Source organism: Octodon degus, unplaced genomic scaffold, assembly GCF_000260255.1.
Source record: "Octodon degus isolate 3935 unplaced genomic scaffold, OctDeg1.0 scaffold00026, whole genome shotgun sequence".
Classification (NCBI taxonomy): Eukaryota; Metazoa; Chordata; class Mammalia; order Rodentia; family Octodontidae; genus Octodon; species Octodon degus.
In genome coordinates this window covers 16,754,610-16,767,400 of record NW_004524602.1, presented here as the reverse complement: position 1 = coordinate 16,767,400, position 12,791 = coordinate 16,754,610, and the positions used below count along the sequence as shown (strand labels likewise).

The 12,791-nt window shown below is 40.4% G+C and overlaps 1 protein-coding gene across 5 annotated transcripts in view; it reads left to right on the top strand.

The window, feature by feature from the left end:
• Rnf111 (ring finger protein 111) overlaps positions 1 to 12,791 on the top strand; it is a 97,880-nt gene that overhangs the window by 61,976 nt on the left and 23,113 nt on the right. For all 5 annotated transcript variants that reach the window (XM_004628866.3, XM_023712546.1, XM_004628865.3 and 2 more), the window contains exons 3-5: positions 2,846 to 2,972; positions 4,992 to 5,155; positions 6,390 to 6,584. In XM_004628866.3, the coding sequence (XP_004628923.1) occupies positions 2,846 to 2,972; positions 4,992 to 5,155; positions 6,390 to 6,584 (486 nt within the window). The remainder of the gene's footprint in view (positions 1 to 2,845; positions 2,973 to 4,991; positions 5,156 to 6,389; positions 6,585 to 12,791) is intronic.

Below are 12,791 nucleotides of genomic sequence, written 5' to 3'. Positions count from 1 at the left end.
CCGGTATTGAAGTTAGGACCTTGCACTTGCCAGGTAGACACTTAAGCCACTGAGCTATCTCCCCAGCTATTTTCTTTCTTTCTTTCTTTTTTTTTTTTTAAATTGCAGAACCGGGGGATTGAACTCAGGCCCTTGTGCTTGCCAGGGAAGCGCTTATTCCACTGAGCCATCTCCCAGGCCACTATTTTCTTTTTTTTTTTTAAAGACTTTTTTCCCTGTTTTTTTTTTTTTTTAAGTTTTATTTGTGTGTGTGTGTGTGTGTGTGTGTGTGTGACCAGCTCAGCCCACTAGGGGGTGGGGCTGACTGGCGTGTGGTGCTGGGGGATTGAACTGCGGTCCCTGTGCTTTGCTAAGCTTGTTCCAAGTAGGTGTCCTAGACCACTGAGCCATCTCACCAGCCCCTTTTCCCTGTTTTTTGAGACGTACTTTTTTTGGTACCTGTAATCAAACTCAGGACCTTGTAACACTGTAGTTCAGGGTGGCCTTGAACTTCCTGTGTGTCCCAAGCTGGTCTCCAACACATGGCAATCCTCCTTCCTTAGCCTTCTGCTGAAATTGTAGGTGTATGTCACTACACTTGGCCCTGTTTTATGCTTCTAAAAAATGTTTTATTCTATAATCTATATAACACTGAAATTCATTAAAGTGTACAATTCAGTAATTTTTAAAGTAAATGTAGAACTCTGCAGCTATCAAATACAGTTTTAGAGTTGTCAATCCTGTAAGATTTTTTCACTGTCTTTCAATTCCTAGGCTAGGCATGATGGTTCACATCTGTAACTCCAGCACTTTGGAGTAGGCTGAAGCAAGAGGATCACTTTGAGTTTGAGACCAGCCTCAGTAAATTCAGGGTCAGCCTGCACTGCATAGTAAGATCCTGCCTCAAAACAAAACAACACGAAAAGCCCCAAAACTCAGTCAGTTCCTGCTGTTACTCTCAGTCTGTATGGTTATAGATCTTGGAAGCATTTTATATAAATGAAATCACAATATATGGTCTTTAATGTCTAATTTTCACTTAGCTTTTGTTGTTGTTTTAAAACACAGTTTCAGTGATTTTAAGCTTACTTTGTAGCCCAGGCTGGTCTCAGACTCACAAAGATCCTTCTGGATCTTTCTGCCTCAGCCTCCTGAGTACTGGGATTACAGGTGTGCCACCATCCCTGGCTAGCATAATTTTTTGAGGTTCACCCTTTGACCAGTAATTCATTTCTCTTTATTAGTTTCTTTGTAGTATTCTTTGATTGGACTACATTTTGTCAACTACTGAATTGCCTTTGAATTGCTTTTGGTATTTGGCTATTATGAATACACTACAAGAAACTTTGAGGTCCAAATATTTATGTATGTATTTTCATTTTTGTTGGCTATTATACTAAGTGTAATAATATAGTCACAAAACAACAAATAATGTACAATTCTGTTTAGATGAGGCCTCAAAAATAACCATATTAAAAATTTTTGTTTTTGTTTTGCTTTTTATTTTATTTTATTTTATTTTTGTGTTTTAGGACAGGGTGTACAGGTTGTACAGGGTTTCACTGCATAGATCGGACTTGCAGTGATCCTCCTGTTTACAGTCTCCTAAGTGCTGGGATTACAGGTGGGTGCCACCACGCCCAGAAATCATCCACAGTTTCAGCCCACCCCTGGTGCTGGATTGAAATCCCAGCCCCTGCATCTATCTAAGCAGGTGCTTTAACCTTCTGAGCTGTTTGGATGGCTCTTGTTTTTGGTTGTTGAGACAAGGTCTCACTCTGTAATTCAGGACAGTCTTAAACTCACTGTGTAGCCCAGAGTGGCCTAGAACACATGGGGATCCTCTTGTTCCAGCCTCCCAAGTGCTGGGATTACAGGCATGTGCCACCAGACCTGGCTAAATAGCCTTTTCTTGAAAACACCGCCCCCCCCAGAAAAAAAAAAAAGAAAAAGAAAAACAGAATGATGGTTACCAGGGGTGGTGGTCCAAGGAAAAATGTTAAGATTATTGAGTACCAGATTTACAAGATGGAAGAGTTTTAGAGATATGCTTCACAAAAATGTGAAATTTAAAAAAGGTTAAAAAATTGTATTTCATTCTTGCCTGATACTTTACAAGTCTTGCGCTGAATGTCTTCTTTTTAAGTTATACTATGTGTTTATTACTGTCAACCTGACCACGCACGTAGTAGCTAGAAGTTTACAAGCTACTTTGAGGTATTTTGTATTATAAAAATATAGGGAGTAGGAAAGCAAATTCATCCCCTAAAGTTGTACGTTTCTCCTTGTTAACCTGTACTTTGTGCTATGTACAATTAAGCATGTATACTCTTAAGAACTAAAAATTCAGGTGGGTGTGGTGGTGCACGCCTGTAATCCTAGCACTTGGGAGGCTGAAGTGGGAGGATATCTGTAAGTTCAAGGCCAGCCAGGGGTACATAGTGAGTTCAGGGTCAGCCTGAGCTAAATAATGAGACCCTATCTGTTAAAAAAAAAAAAAATGGAAGAACAAGCTTTAGAAAATTTAAGACTTTCCAAGTACATAGTAAACAAAATTTTGAACTCAGACCTAATTGTAGTTTCAAAGTTCATATTACATAAACTAATCTTAGCACATAGTACTCATAATGAGCTAGTTGCTATCAAAAGCACTTAGTGTTGCATGCCTGTAATCGCAGCACTCTGGAGGTGGAGGCAGGAGGATGAAGAAGTTGAGCCCGGTGTGGGCCACATATCTCAGAAACAAGACAAACCCAGAATTCTGCTATGAGTTACTTATGTTCCCTTCTTGTCTTTTACACTCATACTTCAAATTTTTGAAGATACAGCAGTTAGTTAACAAGTGTTTTTCCCTTTTTGTTTTCAGGAAATATCGATGAAGATGTTGTGGTGATAGAAGCTTCCTTCGCTCCCCAGGTCACTGCCAATGAAGAAATTAATGTAACCTCAACTGACAGTGAAGTAGAGATTGTAACAGTTGGGGAGAGCTATCGGTGAGTTTCCCACTAAAAAATGAGTGAAAAGTCATGTTTTTGACAACTGGCAGTGATTCTGTGCTTTTGCAGAAGTGTTTTGATACCCTGACTTTTATCCCACATCACATCCTAACACTGCTTTCGTGTGGGCTTTAGACAGCTGCAGACACTGACAATGCACTGAGTGTGCTGGTTCGCTGCCACAGTCCCAGGCGCTCAGGAGGTCAAGGCTGGGAATGGGAGCTCACGGTCAGCCTTGGCAGCAGAGACCCCACCTCAAAACCAGTAGCAACGAATCCCACCTTTATCAGTGTCAGTGGAGTAAAGAGTTGCTCTGTTACATTTGTCACGCCAGATTATAACCTATATATAAATCTTAAATTTTGTGTTAGAAATGTTTTTCAAACATTGATTGTTAATGTATAGTATTAATTACAAAGAAAAGGGCATTCCTATTTTTGAGGCATATTACAAAGGGATCCACAATGTGCGTTTTCTGTTGCGGTTTCTCGTTGGTGTGCCACTTTATTGAGCCTTTTTGAGACTGCAGTTCAGGCTGGCCTTGAGCTCACTTTGTAACCAGACTGGTCTTGAACTCTACCGTCCTCCTGCCTCAGCCACCTAAGCGCTAGGATCACAGGTATGTGCCACCGTTCCTGGAAGTAATATCACTTCTGGAGTGCCACCTGTAGTAGCATACAATTGAGTGCAGATATAGTTTGTTTGAGGCCAGATCTCACTGTGCCATCTAGGCTGGCCTGGAACTCACTATGTAGCCCAGACTGGCCTTGAAATTACTACCCAGGCTGTCCTGTCAGCCGTTTGCCTGCCTCTGCCTCTCAAGTGCTGGGATTACAGGCATAGTACTTGTAAGTTTTAAATGATTTCTGCAAAGTGTGAGGAAAATTGGTACTCTTACAGTATGTACCGCACTTTTTTTTTTTAGGCAAGTTCTCACTGTAAAGTTTAGGTTGACCTTGAACTCACTGTGGCTCAGGTTGGCTTTGACTTGTAATCCTCCTGACTCAGCATCCTGAGCGCTGAGATTATAGGCATGTGATACCATGTACAGCTAGCTAGGTGTAGGATCTTAGCCATCTTTTGTAAAACCAGCCTGTAGTTAGCACACAAGGTCATATGAGCATTAAGTGTGTAGTTCTTTTTTCTTTTTTTTTTTTAAATATGTATTTGGTAGAGAGTCTCACTATGCAGCTCAGACTCATAGTGATCCTCCTGTTTTCAGCTTCCCCAGTACTGGGATTACAGAGGTATGCCACCATGCCATGTCTTGCTGCTCACAGGTCTTGGTGACTGGTTTAGCGCATCCGGAGGTGGGGCCAATACCAGTGTGCATGTTGTGCCAGGGATCGATCCCCGGTCTGTGGTGATTGAACCCCAGTACCAGTACCTGTGCTTGCCTAAGCAGGAGCTTAGTCCACCAAGCTATCTTTCAGGTCCTATAATGTGTTTTTAAATTCCTTTATTATGAATAATTTGAGGAATTACCATAAAGTATAAACAATTGATTATATTCCTCTTGAACATACAAAATGAACATTACAGAGAGAATGGTCTTCTCAAAACAGAATGTGTGATTTGTTTTTGAGACAGGGTCTCACTATGTCATTCAAGCTGGCGTTGAATTCACTGTGTAGCTCACACCAGCCTTGAATTTGAAGCAGTTTTCCTACCTCACCTTCTCAAGTGCTAGGATTACAAGTGTGTATCACCATGCCAGGCTCAGCATCCTGTATTTTATAGTGATTGATCTGACAGCGTTTCTTAAATACTTCGGTCAATAGGTTGGTGGTTCATTTATTCAGCATTGTTTACTGATGGTCAGGCATTGTCTGGTCACTTTTTTATTTTTTTATTTTTTTTTTTTGTCTAATCACTTTTTAATAATTCTTTTGCTGTTATTTTTTGGAGAAGTTTTACATAAAGTTATTTTGTGAGAAAAGCTTACTGATTTCTGGGCTGACTAGAAGTTTGCTCTTTTTACTTATGTCTACTAATTTGATATTGGTGTTGTTTAAGGTCTCGCTCAACCCTTGGACACTCCAGATCTCATTGGAGCCAAGGTTCAGGTTCTCATTCTGGTAGACCACAGGAGCCCCGGAACCGCAGTAGGGTTTCTACTGTGATACAGCCCTTGAGGCAAAGTGCAGCAGAGGTTGTGGACCTTACTGTTGATGAAGATGGTGAGTAGGGGGAGTCACTCTAGAATTATGAAGGGAATTTGGTGAAATGAAATATCTTAAGCTTCTACTTTGTAATTAGATACTTGAAATTTAACTCTATAATTTTTTAGTAGAAAACACAAGTAGCAATATCTAATCTTTTTGTTTAGGAGGATTTTTTTTTGGGGGGGTGCTGGCTCAGAATGCCTTCAGGGCATGTTTGGTTGGCTGGAGTTGTGGGGATGAACCACAGCAACCTGAGGCTGACTGCTTTGTTGAAGCAGCCACTTAAACAACTGAGCTAAGGGGCAGGCCCCTAATCTTTTTGTTTAGTGCTTATATTAGCAAATACTATTTTTTGGAAACAAAGCATAGAAAATGAGATTTAAGTGAGCATTAAAAAAAACTAACGTTGTGGCCGGGGAGATGGCTCAGTAGAATAAGTGCTTGCCTGGCAAGCGTAAGGGCCTGAGTTCAATCCCCGGTTCCTCCCAAACAAAAAAAAAACTAACGTTGATGAAATGATTGACATACATAAAAGCATCATATGAAGTACATTATGTGTATGATTTCAGTTTGTCCTAACACTTCTGTAAAGAAAATTCTGATCCTTTCTCCTTTGTACAGGGGCAGAAGTAGAAATAACAAAATATTGTTCAGTTTTGTAACACTGTTTCAGTAGCCTGTGACTGTGTATACAGGCATAATAGGAATGGTTACTTTTAAGTCTCTTTTTGTGGTAGGTCAGAAAACTTATCTGAAAAACTTTTTATTCACCTACATTTAGTGGATTATGCATATGTATGTTAGAATTTTTTAATGGAATAATCATTTTAGTAACATGTCAGGTATGATGTCTTAACTTTTTTTAATGGTAGCAAAGTTTTATTAAAGGAAAAAGGCTCTGCAGAGCAAGTATGAACCAATTTTTTTTTTTTTTTTTGGTCCCGGGAATCAAACTCATTTACCTTGAATTTGCCAGGCAAGCACTGTGCTGCTGATGTGTTCCCCTGGCCTGGACCAAATAAAAGTGTGGAGTGAAGTATACTGTGGGCCACCATGCAGGAGAGAACACAGTAGCCAGTTACTTAACACTATGAAAGCATTCTTTATTCCATTGTATACTTAGTAGAGAATTTACATTTTTAATGTTTGCTTGTTTATCTTAGCAATTATAAGAATGTTAGCTTGGATTAAACTATAACCCTTTATTTAAAGTATTGTAAATACTAAGTAGATATTTTATATTTTGTAGAACCTACTGTAGTACCAACCACTTCTGCAAGAATGGAATCACAAACTACTAGTGCTTCCATTAACAACCCAAATCCACCTACCTCTGAGCAGGCCTCTGATACTGTTTCAGCTGTAACCAGTAGCCAGCCTTCCACTGTGTCGGAGACTTCACCTACTCTTACAAGCAGTAGTACGACTGGTATTTCTCTAGGAGGTATGTGTGAAAATGTGTGCTAGTGGAGCTGAGCTAAGGGGCAGGCCCCCTAGATCAGACTCATAGTGATCCATCTATTTACTGCCTCCCAAGAGCTGGGATTACAGGTGCACCACCACACCCAGTCTCAATTTTTGGTTCAGTGTGCCCCGGGGGTGGGGCCAGCACTAGCTCAGCAGGCCCGGTGATCGAACCCCCTGCCCCTCTCTGCCTTTAATCCACTGAGCTATTTGGCTGGCCCAGCCATGACTTTTTTCCTGTGTATGTGGTATTGCAAATTGAACACAGAACTTTCACATTGAGCTACATCCTCAGTGTTTTAAAAAATTTTTGTTTTGAGGGGCCGGGGAGATGGCTCAGTGGAATAAGCGCTTCCCTGGCAAGCACAAGGGCCTGAGTTCAATCCTTGGACCCTCAAAAAGAAAAAAAAAAAAAAAAAAAATTGTTTTGAGACAGAGTATTGGACCTTTTTGTGTGTGTAGCACTGAGAATCAAACTGTGGACTTTGCACTTGCCAAACAGGCGCTATGCTGCTGAGCTAGCTCCCCAGCAGAGTCTTGGTATTACTGAAGGTCTCATGTGGCCCTCACATACTCTAGATCTCATTGTTCAGGTTCTCATACACATAAGCAACAGGAGCCCTAGAACCACAGTAGGATTTCTACTGTGCTACAGCCCTTGAGGCAGAGCGCAGCAGAAGATGTGGGACTTTGTGATCCTTCTGCGTCAGTTTCCCAGTGAGCTTAGATCAGAGGAACACATCACTATGCCTGGTTTCATCATGATGTTTGTTAGGAGAAGTATTCTGTTTTTAAGGTTATTGCTGTTCTAGCAAGTGCATTCTTACATTTTAATAAACCACATGGGAACAAAGTAATGCTTATTTTAATTAGACTATAATTTCATCTTTGATTTTCTGTGTTATAGGTGACTCGAATCTTACAGCTCATTAAGAGCATAGGGAAAAGTAAATGAGTTGTACGAAATGTATTAGGAACAAAAAAGGTCAGTTTTACCTTATGAACCTTCAGAATGGGATTATGGGTGTACACCACCATATCTGGCTAAAGACTCTTAGAGTTGCACAAGAACACAGGTAACCAAAACTAAAAATGGACACAGAGCTTGAGTAGATTTTTATATTCAAAGTAAGGTGTACAGATAACCCAAGCCTCACATGCAGAGGGACTCAGCATCTCTGGTCATTAATGAAATACAAATCAAAACCACAATGAAAAATGATGAAGCACCTTTGGGGAACCTGTAATTACAAAAGAATAAATAAAACAGAATAATCGAAGTCTTAGTGAAATGCTGGCAGTAGTGAAAAAATGGTAAAGCTGTTGAGAAAAACACTTGAACATTTTGCAAAAAGATAAGCCAGGTGTGTTGCCAGTCTATAATCTCAGTATTTGGGAGGCTAAGACAGGAAGATTGCATGCTTGAACTCAGCCTGTGCAATTTCATAGGACCTTATCTTAAAATAAAAAATTAAAGGTTGGGGATATACCTCAAGATAGAGGTTCAATCCCCAATGCTGTTTAAAAAAAATATGTATATATATGTGTGTGTGTGTGTAACCCACCAATTCTATTTCTAAGCTCTTGTGCCAGCTTGTTCGCTCACTCGCTTTCTCTGCACATGGGGTTTTAAAGTATTTCTTGGGTATTTACTTTCCCCATTGTTGGTATTTGTTCTTTTTCATCACATGTGTAGGGAGCCATTGTCTGGCTCAAGATCCCAAATGTCTTTGCCTATGTGTACCTCCACCCATTAGCTTGAACCCAGGCCCTCAGTTTTCTAAGTAGATATTCTGCCACTAAGCTGCATCTCCAGTACTGAAGAGTTAGATAATTTTAGCTCTTATTTCTTTTTTTTTTCTTTTCTTTTTTTGTGTAGTTAGTACAAGGCCTCACTACACAGGTCAGACTCATAGTGATCCTCTTGTTTTCAGCCTCTCAAGCGCTGGGATTACAGGCACACATCACCATGCTCAGTCTCATTTGCTGTCTCAACTCCCTAGGGTCGGGGCTGGCACAGCATGCTCGGGATTGAACCCCTGGTCCCTGTGTCTGCCTAAGCAGGTGCTTTAGTCCCCTGAGTGATCTGGCCAGCCCTCTTGTTATTTCTTGTAAGCAGCTATATCTTTTTTTTTTTCCAGTCAGCTGAGCCTTGCGCTAGCTTTCTTTCTATTTTGGACAGTGACATAGACGAAGAACTTGATATACTCCTTTATCAAGGATAAAGGATACTTTAGACCTTGTAGTCATAGATTGTCTATATCATAAGTTTTTTGGTTGTGGTTTTTGTTTTTTCATATAGGGTCTCACTATGTAGTTCAGGCTGGACTTGAACTCCCTGTGTAGTCTGGGTTGGCCTTGAACGCATGGTGATTCTGCTACCTCAACTTTTGGAGTGCTGGGATTGCAGGTGTGTGTCACCATGCGTAGTTTGTATCCTTCCCCCCCCCCCCCAAACCAGGGATTGAGCTCAGGTCCTTGCACTTGTCCGGAAAGCGCTTATTCTACTGAGCCATTTCCCTGGCCCCTCTCCCTCTTTTTTTTTTTTTATCTTTTTGAGACAGGGTCTCTATTCAGTGTAGACTGGCCTTGAGCTCACTTTAGCCCATGCTGGTCTTGAGACTTCTAACAATCCTCTTACCTCAGCCTCTCAAAGGCTGGGATTAGAGGTATGCACCACCACTGCCAGCATCGTGATTGTTAATGAAGCCACTTGCATTTCTATGTCTTTTATTGGGTTCATAATCTTTAATAATTTACTTAGGTATCTTATGTGTTGCTTCTGTATATTATTATTTAAATCTTAAAAATTCTTCATGAACCAGGGAGATAACTCAGTGGTATAAGTTTCTGCCTTAGTGATTGATGATGTAGAGTGTGCCTAAGGAGAGTCACATGGAGAGAAAACATTCTCTCAGGCTTTCACAGAGAGCACATTGGCCAAGCAATCGCCATGACTCATCCACATGGGTGACACTGACAAAGGTTCTACAATCTGAGGTACAGGATCCCAGGATAAATCCTGAAGGAATTTCACTGACCTTATCAGACCCAAAAGCTACAACTCTTGTTGCATAGGTCCTGCTTTACCTTGGTCTTAACTATCCAGCAGAAAAGTATAAAAACGAAATTAAGAAGTAAAGCCATGCTATTAGGTTGAGCTGTAGGGGACTCAGGTCAACAATTTTTGACATTGCCAGTCAAGTGGAAGACCCAATACTATTATGGGCTACTGGACTCTATTAGAATATTTTGCTGAGTTTACATACGTATAAAATTCAAATAACGGAACTTAACAAAAAAAGGGTATACAGATGAATGTCCATTTTGTATCTGTGTATTCAAAGTGGTTAGGATAGATATATAGTTACATTCTCTTAATGAATAGAGTTATTTGTTCTAATGGTGTTTGTGGATAGGATGTCATGCCCGCATCTTGTACAGCATTTAACCACTAGGAAGAATGTATGCAATGTGTTATTATTGAAACTGTCCTACCAATTTGATTTGAAACTGTCTCATTGCTATTTATTTATCAATAAAATTATGGGGAAAAAAAAAAGTTTCTGCCTTGCAAGCACAAAGTCCTGAATTTGATCCCCAGTGCCACACACACACACAAAAAAAGTTTAAAAAGTTCTTCATGTTAGCAATACTCTTCCTATTTTATAACTGAAGAAACTTAGAAGATTTGAACTCAGCCTGCAGCCATGCGCTGCAGGTGTAATCTTAGCACTCGAGATGCTGAGGATGGAGAATCAATAAAAGTTTGAAGTCGGGTTGGGCTACTTCAAGATAAGTCTGAACTAATCCTTTGGGGGAAAGAAAGAAAAAAAAGAAAAAAAAAAATGAAGGTCCTCAAGCCTGAACTTGGACCACTTCTAATGCTTTTCTGAAGGCTCTGGATGCCCATAACTCTCCTTTCCTCTTAACTCCTGTTGTTTACTCCTCTGTGCTCCTCTGTTACCTTGCCTTCCTCTTGTCTTGGCTTTAACAGTTATATTGTCTTGGTCGCAACCCCTTCCCTCGTTGCAGAATTTAGTACTGCACAGGTACACTATGTCATGTCTGTGTCTACTTCGAGTGTTTTTTTTTTTTTTTGGGGGGGGTCACTTTAAAGTATGTTCTTATATGCTTCGGAATTGTTTCAGAAAGGACAAACTTGCTTTGAGAAGTCTGTTGGTGATCTTTGTGTTTTATTTTCTTCTTGAGACTGTGTTCTCATCCATCTGTCCAGGCCCAGCCCCATAACTGTGATGTCCCACCTCTCATCAGCATGCTGCAGACACCCATTCTGAGCTTCTAGACCACTGTTTCCTGACTTCCTTCCCTCCTTTTTGTCCTGTTTTTTGAAATAGGGTTTCACTCTGTAGTTTAGACTGGCTTCAGACTGGCTGTGAGCTGCCTGCCTCAGTAATCTGTGCTGAGATCACAGATGTTTTGTCATCTTGCCTGGCATCACTGGCCTGGTTTTAGACCCTTCACATCCAACATCTTGGTCATCTTCCCCTGGACCATTCTGTTGTCACCCCAAATTGAGCATCCCCAGACCAGTTCATTTCTGACTTCTGCATGTGTTCTTGAATTATGCATGACTTGAATTAAACGTGCATATTCATTCATGCAAAAGATATTTGTTGATTGTATATTGTGTTATCAGGCATTGTTCCCAGCAATGGGAATAACATAAAACTTAATCCTATTAGAACTTACTTTTTAGGAGAATAATAGTTTATTCTTGCTCTATCATTGTTCTATATAATACTAGAATCCAGAGCATCCTACAGTGCTGCTTGTTTTGTAGCCTAATCTTTCCTCCATGATTGGTGAGAAGCTTCATTAGGGCCAAAGAGTGAGTCTTTCTCTCCTTGGAACTCCACATGTGTGTGCCTCTTTTTCCTTGAGAAGGTAACTTCGATTTAGCAAGGGCTTGTTGAGCCACCTACATTGTGCCTGCACATTCCATTTTGAGAGTTAAGGTGACAAAGGCAGACAATATTGTAAGCAATTTTAGAGACCAGGGCTTGTGTTTTACCCCTGTTTTTTATACTGCCTTTTGTAGATTCTTTACCATATTGTTACTATTGTGTCATTATTATGGAACACTTGCTAAATGAATGATGAAGTTTATGCATGCATCTGCAAGCACCCTAAAATTACAGGGAAGACACACTAACCAATTTGGTGTCTCTGAGCTGTGGAGTTCATTTTCTTGTTGCAGACACACATGTGCATGTGTGCGCGCGTGTGTGTGTATTTTGAGATAGGATCTCACTGTAGCATGTAGGCTGACCTTAAACTCACTGTGCAGCCCATACTGTCCTCAAACTTGTCGTCCTCCTGGTCCAGCTTCCTGAGTGTTAAGGTTGCAGGTGTGAGCCACCATGGCCCTCTGAAATTTTATTTTGAAACATGATCTCACTAAATTGCCCATCCTGGCCTTGAACTTGAACTTCTCCTGGTGCCTCAGCCTTCTGGAATTGCAGATTCATAGCACCAGGCCCACTTAGTGGGCTTTAATTTGGGTTGCAAGCCTGTTTGAGAAATAAGTCCTGGATTGTAGGAAAATACACTAATTAAAAAATGAAATATACACTAGGAATAGTTGTCCATTCAGTCTTCTTTTCCAAGTCACACTGCTAATGATTTACTACTTCAGTGCATGTTCAGCCCCAGGATTGGCATCTAGGTTCACTGGACTCCATCCAGTTCCCTCGCTCCCAGACACATCACTAGTTTCTCAGATTAAGATGAGCCGTTTACTTTTCAAACCTAGTCTTACCACTTTTTATATTCTGTTGGTTCTGACTTTTACCACCAAAATAAAGAGCGATGGTTGGAGGTAAGATGGAGCTCACTGATGAGTTTGGTGGCTGTCTCTTAAAAAAGTGAGGTCACTGTCTTACATGGCAGTGAGTTGTGGTGTTAAGAGTCCATAAAGCCCCTAACTTTGTTGCGCATGTTGGAAGAATCACAGACTTTTAAAATTCAATTTTATTGGTAATTAATAACTTGTATTGATCTAGAAAAAGATGATCTATGGCCTGATTTATGTATAATGGTAAATATTGAATCCTTTGAAGAATTTAGAATTTCAAGAAAACTCATTGAAGATCACTTCTCAGAATTGTAGGTATCTTTAGATTGTGGCAATATCACTTCTTACTTACAAAGATTGGAGTTTGCT